The sequence below is a fragment of the Panthera uncia genome, chromosome D2, assembly GCF_023721935.1.
Source record: "Panthera uncia isolate 11264 chromosome D2, Puncia_PCG_1.0, whole genome shotgun sequence".
Classification (NCBI taxonomy): Eukaryota; Metazoa; Chordata; class Mammalia; order Carnivora; family Felidae; genus Panthera; species Panthera uncia.
In genome coordinates, this window is record NC_064818.1 from 85,110,042 (window position 1) to 85,122,675 (window position 12,634).

The 12,634-nt window shown below is 50.0% G+C and overlaps 1 protein-coding gene across 1 annotated transcript; it reads left to right on the forward strand.

The window, feature by feature from the left end:
• Window positions 1–2,269: 2,269 nt before the first annotated feature.
• Window positions 2,270–11,394, forward strand: LOC125933090 (cytochrome P450 2E1). The gene is made up of 9 exons (XM_049645967.1): window positions 2,270–2,476; window positions 3,415–3,574; window positions 6,575–6,724; window positions 7,145–7,305; window positions 7,735–7,911; window positions 8,935–9,076; window positions 9,327–9,514; window positions 9,947–10,088; window positions 10,955–11,394. The coding sequence occupies exons 1-9, from the start codon at window positions 2,300–2,302 to the stop codon at window positions 11,143–11,145; spliced, it is 1,488 nt and encodes a 495-aa protein (XP_049501924.1). The 5' UTR covers window positions 2,270–2,299; the 3' UTR covers window positions 11,146–11,394.
• The last annotated feature ends 1,240 nt before the right edge of the window (window positions 11,395–12,634 follow it).

Below are 12,634 nucleotides of genomic sequence, written 5' to 3' on the forward strand. Positions count from 1 at the left end.
AGAGGAAGAAAGACAACCTCACCCCCCAAATGCTGCCAGAGACTCACACCCTTTCCCAACACAGAGTTAACAAGTAAAACACAAGTAACATGGCTGCGGTTCTAAATACAGAACAATCAGGGGCGCCTGGGTGGCTTAGTTGGTTAGACGTCTGACTTTGGCTCAGGGCGTGATCTCATGGTTGGTGAGTTCAAGCCCCCTGTTGGGCTCTGTACTGACAGCTCAGACCCTGGAGCCTGCTTTGGATTCTGTGTCTCCCTCTCTCTCTGCCCTTCCCCCTCCCCACACACACTCTCCCTCTCTCAAAGATAAATAAGCATTAAAAATGAAAAAAAAATACAGAACAATCAATAGATTGCCCACATGGCTAATAATTTGAGAGAAAGAAAATGGGTTAGAATTAGGTATATAAGGTACATCCTCATTTTCATATAAATGAAAGTATAGAAGATGGTTTTCATTTTTTTAATCTTTTATCCTACTTTCCATTATACAAAAAATTCATTACCAACATAAAAGTATAAAATTACAATTAAGATCTTCCCTATATCTTCAGTTAGAGGACAGAATGAAAAGCATTCTCTTAATTCTAAACACACATGTGTGCACAAAAGCTCAGTGAAATGCCTAGAAACAGCCCAATAGGCAGGTGGAAGTTCCCTGTGAAGGACTAATGGTGACCAGAGGAGCAGTGGAGCCCTGCAACGTTCATGGATAAACAGACAAGACATTGCAAGAGTATAAAATCTGCTCAAGTTAATTCATTGATTTGAAACAAATCCAGTAAAAATCCTAATGTAATTGTTTTTATTTCTCCTTGTGATACATTTATTTCCCAAACTGCTGCTTCTTCTTCTTCTTCTTCTTCTTCTTCTTCTTCTTCTAAGATTTACATCCAAATTAGTTAGCATATAATGAAACAATGACTTCAGGAGTAGATTCCTTAATGCCCCTTACCCATTTAGCCCATACCCCTTCCCACAACCCCTCCAGCAACCCTCAGTTTGTTCTCCATATTTATGAGTCTCTTCTGTTTTGTCCCCCTCCCTGTTTTTATATTATTTTTGTTTCCCTTCTTATATGTTCACCTGTTTTCTCTCTTAAAGTCCTCATATGAGTGAAGTCATATGATTTTTGTCTTTGTCTAATTTCACTTAGCATAATACCCTCCAGTTCCATCCTGTAGTTGCAAATGGCAAGATTTCATTATTTTGATTGTCGAGTAATACTCCATTGTATATATAAACCACATCTTATTTTATCCACTCATCCATTGATGGACATTTGGGCTCTTTCCATACTTTGGTTATTGTTGATAGTGCTGCTATAAACATGGGGGTGCCTGTGTCCCTTCGAAACAGCACACCTGTATCTGGTGGATAAATGCCTAGTAGTGCAGTTGCTGGGTGGTAGGGTAGTTCTATTTTTAGTTTTTTTGAGGAACCTCCATACTGTTTTCCAGAGTGGCTGCACCAGCTTGCATTGCCACCAGCAATGCAAAAGAGATCCTCTTTCTCCGCATCCTCGCCAACATCTGTTGTTGCCTGAGTTGTTAATGTGAGCCTAATGTAATTTTTTTTAGAATTTGATAAAAATCATTCTAAAGAATAATTATTCTAAAGAATAATTTTCCCTTAATTTTCTACAAAAAATACACTTTTATAATAGATATTAACTTTTTCAAAATTGGTAAATTCTTTTTCTTTCTTTTTTCTTCTTCTGAATTTTCCAGTTGCTTTGACCAAGTGGAGTGGAATTCAGCTCTTGAATTTCCCTGTTCTAGTCCTATGAGTTTCACTGCTAGTGATTCAGGTACTACTGGAGGCTGCTCAGGCGAACCTGATCAGATGTTCAGAGACTTGCATTATGAGATCTAGCATCTGGCCATGGAGACAGCACATAATTGATGCAGCACATAGATCCTGCCCCCAAACAACACGTGTAAACTTAACTTGAACCCTCCTGTCCAAACCAGTGTCCATGGTCTGACCTATGGGCTGGTGATATTCCCCTGGATGTTGTGTCGGCTGACTTTGGTGCAGATGCCAGCATTCAGTGTTGACAGACCCTGGGGATCATAAAGTGGGTACTGGGATGGAGCTTCTTGGATGCAACTGCTACAGGAATCAGCCTTTGAAATGATGGCCAACAGTAGTTAATTATAAATTAATATCTTGAGCCCAAGGAAAAGGAAGGTGGCATTGGTTGGATGGTTACCCTCCTTCCTGAGGGTGTGTTATAAAAGCTTTGTTTTTTTCCCAGATCATTCTCACAAGTCAGTAGTGACCCCAAAGTCACCATGGCTGCCCTGGGCATCACAGTTGCCCTGTTGGTGTGGATGGCCACCCTAATGCTTATCTCTGTCTGGAAGCAGATCTACAGCAGCTGGAAACTACCCCCTGGCCCTTTCCCACTGCCCATTATTGGGAATCTTCTCCAGTTGGATTTCAAGAATGTTCCCAAATCTTTAACCAAGGTAGGAAAAATATCATTGATTTGGGGGAGGAGAATTCACGGATTAGACATAATATGTGTGCACTCAATTAATTGTCAGACAGGTTGCTATTCAATACAAGCCTGTTATGAATGAACTGACTGAACAGTAGTATCCAAGAGTGACATTAAAAATATTTAGCTGGTGGTACAGCATGGGCGTGGAGCCCTTGAGTGGGCATTGGCCATGGTCATCCCCAGAGGCCTCTGCTTGAGCCCAGTGTTAACTGCTCTGTCACTGGATGTCTTGGTGAGGCCAGTGTGGCTGGGGTTGCTGCTGCTGTTTGCCACTGCAAAGCACGGAGAAGCCATATATTCACACCAGGTGCACACTGTAGATGCCAGACAACAGGGTGAATAGTGGTCAACCTGTGTGGCACCTCCACCTACAGTTGTTGTGAACAGTGAATGAGCTAAAGAATCTAAAAACTGAATGAGTTGTTAAATCTGTTACATGAGTTCATAAAAGAATGCCCAAGAGCCTAGTGTTTGCAATAGGGAGATGTTGACAGTGGTTTGTGCACCATGGAGGACGGACTTGTGGAGGTCAGGACAGTGCTGGCTCAGGGTCCTCCAGTAGCACCCTGGGGTCCAGGACTTAGACTGGGGATAGCAGACAGTGGGGGTGATGGCACAGATGTGGTCAAAGGGGCCACAGGGGAGGAGCAGGAGTCAGCCCACCAAGTTAACTGTGTTCAGGCACATGTGTCCAGGTGCCTAGGTGTGCTGGAACCTCCCTCCCTGCAGAAGAAAGCCTCTGTGGGGAGAGTCTTTCCAAACTGGGCTGGACAAAGACTGTCTTTTCCCAGATCCCTCTGTCTTCTCTTGGTAAATAACAATTTTGGGGGTCAGTTTAAAGCCTGTCCGACTTCTTCCATAAGTTCCCAGTGGCCTCACTTATCTGCTTGCTGGTCTCTGCAGTTGGCAGAGCAGTACGGGCCTGTGTTCACCTTGTACCTGGGCTCCCAGCGCACCGTGGTTCTGCATGGCTATAAGGCAGTGAAGGAAGTCCTGCTCGACTACAAGAATGAATTTTCTGGCAGAGGAGAAATCTATGCCTTTGCGGCACACAAGGAAAAAGGTGAGCCCCACTTCTCAGAGCACCCCCATGGTGGGGGACCAGCCAGGTCCTGAAATACCAGTGATGACAGCCACATAGTAAATAGTACAAGATAGAAAGGTAAAGAGACCCTCGGACAATTCAGGTGCTCATCACATACTGTATTGAAAGCTACCATGACAGACTTGCTCTAGAAAAGGTAGGACCGCAAGCACCCACGCACTGGTGAGCAGGACAGATGTGTGCTTGCAGAGAAATGCCACAAAGGAAAATGCCTCCAGCAGTTGAGCTGTGCCTTCCTCCTGCACACGTTGTAGCCTCCCGGGTGTAGCCTCAGTCCAGAGAGCCTCCACTCACAGCCCCACCTGCTCCTGGGTGTCGAGGCTCCACCCTCCAAGGTCCCTCACCTAAGATGAGGCACTGACACCACGGAGCAATCTGCTGGTCTGTGGGGCTTAGCTCAGCTGCGGTTCGAATTCTCCAATGAGGAGGCCTCTGACACCCCACCTGGGGTGTTCTTAGACCAGGAAGGGTGCTGAGCGCACCCCAGCTCACAAAGGGACCTCCACATGATCCTGTCTTGCCAGCCTCACCTCTCTTTCTTCAGCAGCCCATGTCTCCAGCGCCCTGGGTTCCCCGTATCTAGAACAAACGCTGTCACCTCCTGTTGGGGTCTGGGGACCTGCCTGATTTTTATCTGAGTGATGTCCAGACTGTTGACTCCAATCCCCACTTCCTGTGTCTCCTGGGACATCCTGGAGATCATGGGGGCACCTGCTCACATCCCTGTGAGCTCCCTGCCTGCCCCTGCTTGCTCCTCTGGACTCGCGTGCTTATTCCTTTCTACTTGCTCACTGTCATTTTAGTGAGATTCTAAAGCAGATTAGAAATGAAGCCATGTCCCATCTACCCTACAAAACCCTGCAGGCCCTAGTTTCTCCTGGCTTAGCTTTGGTGACAAACCTCTAGAAAACCTGTATCCATTTTATGTAGAAATTTCAAATCAATGTGCTTCCTGTTGTGTGCGCTGTTCTCATGGTGCTGTCCCCTTATTCCTTTATACATTCCCAAGGTCATACCCTGTCACTATCAGTGGCATTTGACTTTCTCTCTTGGATGTTGTGGATTTTGCTTCTTTGGGGTTGTCAAAAGCAAAGTTAACTAGTCAGTGTTTGTCATTAACACCACAGGAGCTTTGCTGCCCCACGAGAACAGCAGTTGTGGGTCAAGGAGCTCTGTCTAGCTCCAGGGAGACCTTATCTGCCACCCCTGGTCCAAGTCATGGGTCCCTGAATGCAGCCAGGCCAGGGCCACTTCCCATTCCATGGGCTGGACTCAAAGGGGGCTTCATCCCCTCCTGATAGTGGCTCCTAAGTCATATTTTCACATGTACCATGTGGCCCAGGCTCTGTACATGGCATACATCTGGTTCCCCAGGGATAACAACGCAAATGTTAATTATCAGCATAATAGTGAGCACAAGGTGTATGTTAATTAAAAAAAATTTTTTTTTCATTTCAGTAAATGTTTATAAACCTGTGATGGAGAATTGTTATTGTATCCATTTCAGCCTGTTTTGGACCCCAAAGTCTTGGCTCCTCTGGAATCTCTCCTTCTGTCTATCTCTGTCTTTGTCTCTGTCTCCGTCTCTCTGTACCATTTAAAACAAAATTTTTTAACGTTTATCTATTACTGAGAGACAAAGAGACACAGAGCATGAGCAGGGGTAGAGAGAGGGGAGGCACAGAAACTGAAGTAGGCCCCACGCTCTGAGCTGTCAGCACAGAGCCTGACGTGGGGCTGGAACTCACGAACTGTGAGATCATGACCTGAGCCAAAGGTGGTCGCCTAACCAACTGAGCCACCCAGGTGCACCTCTCTCTGCCATTTTAAAATTATCTACCTCCTTGACTGTCTGTCCTCAGTTGCCATGTCAGAGCCATTGGCTGGGGGAGGGGGCGAGGGGATGTCCACTGGGCACTCCCTCTTCCTGCTTTCTCTGCCAGCTTCTTTGGTCCTCAGGACTGGGGACCCAGCTCACAGCTCTGTCATCTGGCCTCCTGAACACACATACTCTGGTCCCCTCACTTGTCTGCCCTGCATCCTGGGTCAGCGAGTCTGCTGCTGCCACTGGAAGGTTGAGGCTGCCCTCCCCCTGAGGCTGTCAGTGGTCCCACAGACACATGGGAGTGTGGTCACATGTGCCCTGAGTTCCCTCTGGGCTCTGAGCTGTGTCCCTGGTATCTACCCAGCAGCCTCTGCAGCGTCCAGCAGGGATCGAGAGCTCAGCATGCACAGACTTGATCCCAGGACCCCCAAACTCCATCCCAGCTGTGTTTTTAACCAAATCTAACCCTAATGTCTAAGTAGGGCCTTGGGTGCCGTGCACTCTCTGTGCACCCACACCTAGTAGGGGGCCATGCTGTCTGTCAGTCCACCTGTCCTTCCCCACCTCATGCTTCCCTGCAAGGTGGAACTGAGACCCTCAGTCTGGTCTGTGCTTCGTCATCTCACTCCTCCCTGTCCCTCCCGTGCAGCCACACTTCCTTCTAGAACATACCTTGCCTTGGCCTTCCTCAGATCTCTTCCCTCCAAGGGGAACATGAGTGAGGTCTTCCCAGATCCAATGGTGGGCAGAGTCTGGGAGCTGAGTGACAGCTCAGGTTTTAGTGAGGACACTTTCTGAGAAGCCACAAAGCTGCAAGTTAAGGTATTTGCAGTGTGGAGGTTAAAAATCAGTGGAAACAGGACAGCTTCTTGGGAATTTTGTGAACAGAGGGAAAAGGGGTGGGGGCTCGTCTTGCTGTGCAGCTGAGGCTCTGTGTCCCCTGGGGAGGTCTCCAGGCAAAGTGGAAGGAGAAGGCACACTGATGGTAAGAAGGGCGCCCCTGGGAGGGGACATGCAGTAGGGAAAGGAGCAGTGGGGAGTAGCCGAGAAGGCTTCTCCGAAGCTGGGCAGCCTGGGCTGTCACCCTGCCTTCGGCATGTATTGTGACTGGGTGCTTGTCCCCTCTGCCCTAGGAATTACGTTCAACAATGGGCCGAGCTGGAAGGACACCCGGCGCCTGTCTCTGAGCATCCTCCGGGACTATGGCATGGGGAAGCTTGCCAATGAGGAGCGGATCCAGAGGGAGGTGCCCTTCCTGACGGAGGCATTCCGGAAGACCCAGGGTGTGTGTGGGCCAGGTCCTTGTGTGCACTGCCTGGGGCGGGGCGCAGGGGCTGGATTGGTGCGCACTGCCTGGGGCAGGGGAGGGGGTCAGGGCCAGGTTGTCAGGCTCACTGAGGGGGGCGGGGGGGGGCAGGGCTGGGTCCTCGTGCGCACTGCCTGGGTGGGTTGTTGGGCCCCAGAGTCATCAGCAGCCGCTGACCCCGACAGGGTGGCGTTACCCTCAGGACCCTCTGGCAGCTAGGGGTCCTCTCCACCTCAGGTGGAGCAAGGGCGCCAAAAAGAAGGGGGCCCCCAGTAGCTCTCACAAGGCTTTCAGAGTTTGGGCTGTGTTCAGGGCCACTGCTCCCAGGTGCTGGAAAGCCTTAGTGGGGGGGGGTAGGTTGGGGTGTAGGGTCCCTGACAGCTCACCTGTGGTCCAGGACAGCCCTTCGACCCCACCTTTGTTCTGGGCTACGCCCCCTGCAACGTCATCTCGGACATCCTCTTCCACAAGCGCTTTGACTACACGGACCAAACCGGGCTGAGGATACAGAAGCTGTTCAACGAGAACTTCCACCTGCTCAGCACCAGCTGGCTCCAAGTGAGGCCCCCCCACCCCCTAGTCTGCACCTGCCCTCTGAGTTTGGCACAGGACAAGGTGGGGGTTGGGGGATGGGCGGGGGCCCCAGGCGCTTGCGCCTGGATGTTGCTTCTGGAGACCTCCCCGAGGCCCCAAGTTCCCCTCGCTGACCATGGGACACCTACGGTATTACACTTTAAAACAGTACCACACTAACACGTGACTTCACACACCCGAAGTTGTGGCACCAAAAAGTTACTGCGAGCCAAAATGTTCTAAATAACACAGCTTGATGGCCATCAATTCAAGTTGGAAAAGTTTTTAGCCCAGGACACAAAACCATGTTGCATTTGCAAGAAAGAATAGTAAGATAACTCTCTCTCTGTCTGTCTCTCTCCCTCTCTGTCTCTCTGTATCTCTCTGTCTCTCTCTCTGTCTCTCTCCCCCTAGTTATATAACATTTTCCCAAGCTATATGCGCTACCTGCCTGGAAACCATAGAAAAGTAATAAAAAATGTGTATGAAATAAAAAGTTATACTGCAGCAAGAGTGAAGGAGCACGAGGAGTCGCTGGACCCCAACTGCCCCCGGGACTTCACCGACAGCCTGCTCCTGGGGATGCGGAAGGTACTGCAGACACCGCAAGTAGGGAAGCTCTTCTGCTCCTTGCTAGGGGCTGAGACTGCTGGCGGGCGGGGCGACTTGGCTGCAACCCACACTGCCTCCGCTGGGCATGGGTGCTTCTGGCTCTACACCACTCTGGCTTCGTATGACTACCACACCTGCTCCCACGGGTGTGGAGATAGGGCCAGCCTGCCTGGCTGGCCTCAAACACCATAGGAGGTCTGCAGTGCTGGCCAGCAAGAGGGGTTTCTTGGGAGAGCCATCAGTGGCTGTGGGGCTGGTGTGTGGGCCCTTCCTGTGGCCCCCTCCAGGCTGTACTTCGTAACCATTTCTGACTTTGATGACTGTGTCTCATTTGCTGTGAAGGCCTCCACAGTCCTCCTTAGCACATAACCCCCAAATTGTACATGAGTTCAAGGGTTTCCAAGCCTCGCCAGCATTACCTACCTGAAGGCCCTCCAGGCCCCCTAGGCCCCCCACTGAGATGGTGATGTTTCTCCTCCCTCCTTTGACGTCTCTTGGGGCTCTAGAACAGCATGTGAATTCTGGAACTGATTTCCCTGGAAGCTGATCTATCTCTGGGGTCCTCACTGCCCCACCCTGGTGTCTCGCTTCTTGGTGACTTCCTGCCTCCTGGGAATCAATGGTGCTGACTGTGGGCTTGGAGAAGGCCAAGAGCAACCCCTGTGACTCTTGGGTTGTTAGCAGAGGCCCCACAGTTCAGCTCTGGGCTGCTGGAGGTCACGGCTCCGCACGGGGGAGAGCCTTACTCCCCAGGACAGCCCTCAGCTCTGTGGAAGGAGCACAAGACTCAGCACCCTGGGCAAGGGGCACAATATTGCCAATGGCCAGTTTTGTGGGAGCCTTGGTGCTGCTAACTGTGCAGTGGAGACGATCACGTTTCCACGGGATAGCCTCACACATACCTGCCTCCTTCCCTGGGAGCTGGCAGGCTTGTCAGGCTCTTTTCTCATCCACCTGAAGACACCCTCTTATAGAGTCCCTGGCTGTCTCTAATATCTGCAGGAAAGATACACCAAAGAGCCTTGGTTCACCTTTGACAACATTGCTGCCACCGTAGCTGACCTGTTTTTTGCGGGTACAGAGACCACCAGCACCACTCTGAGATATGGGCTCCTGATTCTCATGAAATACCCAGAGATCGAAGGTATGCCAAGTAGTGGGCAAAGATTTCAGGGCCATGCAGCTGGATTAACTGGATTAGCTATGATCAGCTAGAGGCTAACATGCGAGAAGCTTAAACAGACTCACAGAGCTTGGTCGTCTTGGCACTTGTGGTGCCCAGGATGCCCTGGAGCACTGCTGACAGTGCTCCATAAGCATCTGCCAGATGGGTGGGGGCATGGGTGCTGAGCCAGCCTGGAGTCGATCCCTTACATCTGTTCATGTTGTGGCAGAGAAACTGCATGAAGAAATCGACAGGGTGATTGGGCCAAGCCGAATCCCTGCCATCAAGGACCGGTTAGAGATGCCTTATATGGATGCCGTGGTGCATGAGATTCAGCGATTCATCGACCTCTTGCCCTCCAACCTGCCCCATGAAGCAATCCAGGACACAATGTTCAGAGGATACGTCATCCCCAAGGTCAGATGTGAGCCTGGCGTGCACACGCTGAGCACCACCCTGCCAGCACATCAGCCAGCCTCCAAAGGGCGGGATCCTTCGGGCGGACATGGCTGAATGGTGGGGGCCGGGCCAGCATTCCCACCTGCAGAGTGCTGCTTCCCAGAAGTCCTCACATGGGCCTGGTGACCAAGAAATGGAGAAAATCTGGAAAGGGGACCCTGGGACAGTGCCTCGGGTTTGTGGTATTTCCCCACCCAGAAACCAACAATGGTATAATCTTGCCCAGGGCTCCTCCTCTGATGAGATTACAGCTCTTGTCACCATTTACACTTGACTCCTGACTGCCTTCCATATAGTCCTTAAGCAAACAACTTCCCCACCTGAAGGTCCCAGTAGGAAGCTCATGTTCTATTAACTTGATGGACTGACACAGGCCTTTGCTCCTTCTAGGGTACAGTCGTGGTCCCAACGCTGGACTCCCTCTTGTTTGACAACCAAGAGTTCCCTGATCCAGAGAAGTTTATGCCAGAGCACTTTCTGAATGAAAGTGGAAAGTTCAAATATAGTGATTATTTCAAGGTATTTTCTGCAGGTAAGAAGAGTGCAGACGTAGCCCCTTCCCCGGGGAGCTGTCCTGGTTTTTGCTCTCTGCCGAGGCCATGCACCTTCACTGGGCCTGCCTTCTGGCCACATGTCCCAGATGTGTCTGTCCCTGGTTTGTGCTCTTTGCCGTGGCCATGCACTTGCACCAGGGCCTGGCTTCTGGTCACAACATGTCCCAGAGGTGTCTGTCCTTGTTCACAGAGCCCAAATGACATTCTCTTACTGGAGGTCCTGGGAATGAGATGATTTATTATTTCTGCAAAGCAGATACTTCATTCAGTGCTGAAACCCTTATGTATTTAATAGGACTTAGTGAACGTCTTTCAAAACTCTAGTACCTAATTCTCCATAATTTTAAACAAGCGTTAATAAGCAAAATCTAATGTTTGATTACCTGGACTCATCATGGGACAATTTGGCCCTCTCTTGGGCCCCGGCCTCATTCTCCAGGGTCTTTCCCTAGGGGTTGGTGGGAGGGAAGATCATATAACCAGCTCAGTAACACCCAGCGTTAGAGTGTTTGGCTTCCAGCTGTGGCCCCGCTTCTTTCCTGTAGGATGTCAGGGTGAGCACTGGACAGACATCTCTCTCCCAACCTAACGTATGCTTATGCTGCTGAGTCCTGGTGACGGAAGCTGTATGAAGGCTGGTCCCGGAATATGTCTATCACAGATATTCTTATACTGAAATGTGTTGTGTGCTTCCTTTCAACAGGCAGAGAGGGGTCAGTTTTGCTTTAGGGTGACAGTTTAGCCACAACTCCTCCCCCCGACCCCCTCTGCTGCCTCGCCTGTAGCAGTGCTGCTGTGTCTTGAGGCTGCCTCGGAGTCTCAGCAGCACTGTTGTCACTTGCAGGAAAGCGGGTGTGTGTTGGAGAAGGCCTGGCTCGCATGGAGTTGTTCCTGTTCTTGTCCGCCATTTTGCAGCACTTTAACCTGAAGCCTCTCGTTGACCCCAAGGATATCGATCTCAGTCCCAGCACAATTGGGTTTGCCAAAATCCCACCCCGTTACAAGCTCTGTGTCATTCCCCGTTCGGGTGTGTGAGGCACACATGCCCTGAAGACCCCTGTCCTAGGCTCTTTGATGCAAGCCTGGAGTCTTCCTGCTCTCCCAAATCCCCTTGGATGCCTCCAGGAGGACTCTCCCCACACGGTCTCATCAAGGGCAGTCAGGGCTTCACGGGGAATAAATTGGCTCAGAGATGCCGCTTTCCAGAGTCACATTCATCAGACAGAATTTGACAGCCAAGTCCAAAACAGATCGTGTAAGACTAATTAAACAAATTGAAACAATTGTTGACCTAGTTGAATCTATATTCGAGTCCCTGGAAACAAGGGTGAGTGAGACCATTGTAGTGTAAACACCTCTTCTGGGAAAGCAGAGCTACCCAGTCACCAGGGTTCACACAAAGCAATACAAATGCTATTGTGTACTTTGAAAAGGGGGAAGTAATATACCTTTGAAGGCCTGTTAGCCACGTCTAAAATATATCCCCTACCATCTGTCCCTAGGACATGAAGGTATCCCTCTGGACTCACTTGTCAGCATCCTTCTGGGCTATATTTTAAGATTAAAATATGACTGAAAAGTCAACATAGACATCTGTTATCATCTCTTAACGTTAAAATGTGACTTTGTACCTGGAAGAAAAAACTCTAGGCACATGGGGACCTTGCATGAAATGAGGCAGAAATGAGGAAATCATTAATCAGCTCAGTGCATTAAACAATGTTGTGAAACAGAAGAGGAATTTGGAACAAGAGCTTTTTGCCCCCACCCCACTGACACACACCAAAGGTCCCTTTGTGCTCAACCTTCAGGCCCTGACTGACTGTCTGTGGGTGTGCTAGAAGCCCCTCCACGAAATAGAGGATGAGGGCTGCACAGGGTGGGTGTGCCGAGCCTTTGGAACACCGTGTGGCACATAGAAATCCTGCCTAAGTGTTCCTGAATAAAACGAGTAATGTTTCAAAGCCAGCACTGTAGCATCCTTCAATCTCTCTCTGGCTAACCCTCCTGCCTGCCTCTTGTAAGGGTCCTGTGACTGTGGGGAATAAGTTTAAGAATTCTCTGAGCTTGCACCAATGGGCTAACAAGGCTTAGGGTGGAAAGCCACCACAGGGCAAAAGTGCCCAGCTTAGAACGAAGCATAGAGTGGAAAGCCACCTCCACAGGACAAAAGCGTCCAAGAACAGGTAGAGGCAGAAAGCCGCTGCAGCAGGATGAAAGCACACAGAATTCATCATTAGGTAAAACAAAGCATAGGGCGGAAAGCCACTATGGGGTGAAAGCGCCCAGAGCTAATTAGCAAGAAAAACACCTTGTGGACTCTGAGGTAGCATGCTCTAGCTGCCTTAGCCCCTAGAAAAGTTAAGATAAATAGACACAGTGCCTGGTGCCTGCAGTAAACGGCTGTCTGCTCAGAGCGGGGGTTTTGATTTGTCTTGACCCAAACCCCTAGAACTGCATACTTTTGAAGCCCCTTTTCTCACACACACACACGAGTTAATGATCACTGTTTTATTGTCTCTTT

Bases quoted from the DNA above. Each gene is read 5' to 3' on its own strand.
- LOC125933090 (XM_049645967.1), top strand. From the start codon at position 2,300: ATGGCTGCCCTGGGCATCACAGTTGCCCTGTTGGTGTGGATGGCCACC. The intron at 7,306-7,734 runs GTGAGGCCCCCC...CTCTCCCCCTAG, and splicing joins TCAGCACCAGCTGGCTCCAA to TTATATAACATTTTCCCAAG. The intron at 10,089-10,954 runs GTAAGAAGAGTG...TGTCACTTGCAG, and splicing joins TTTCAAGGTATTTTCTGCAG to GAAAGCGGGTGTGTGTTGGA.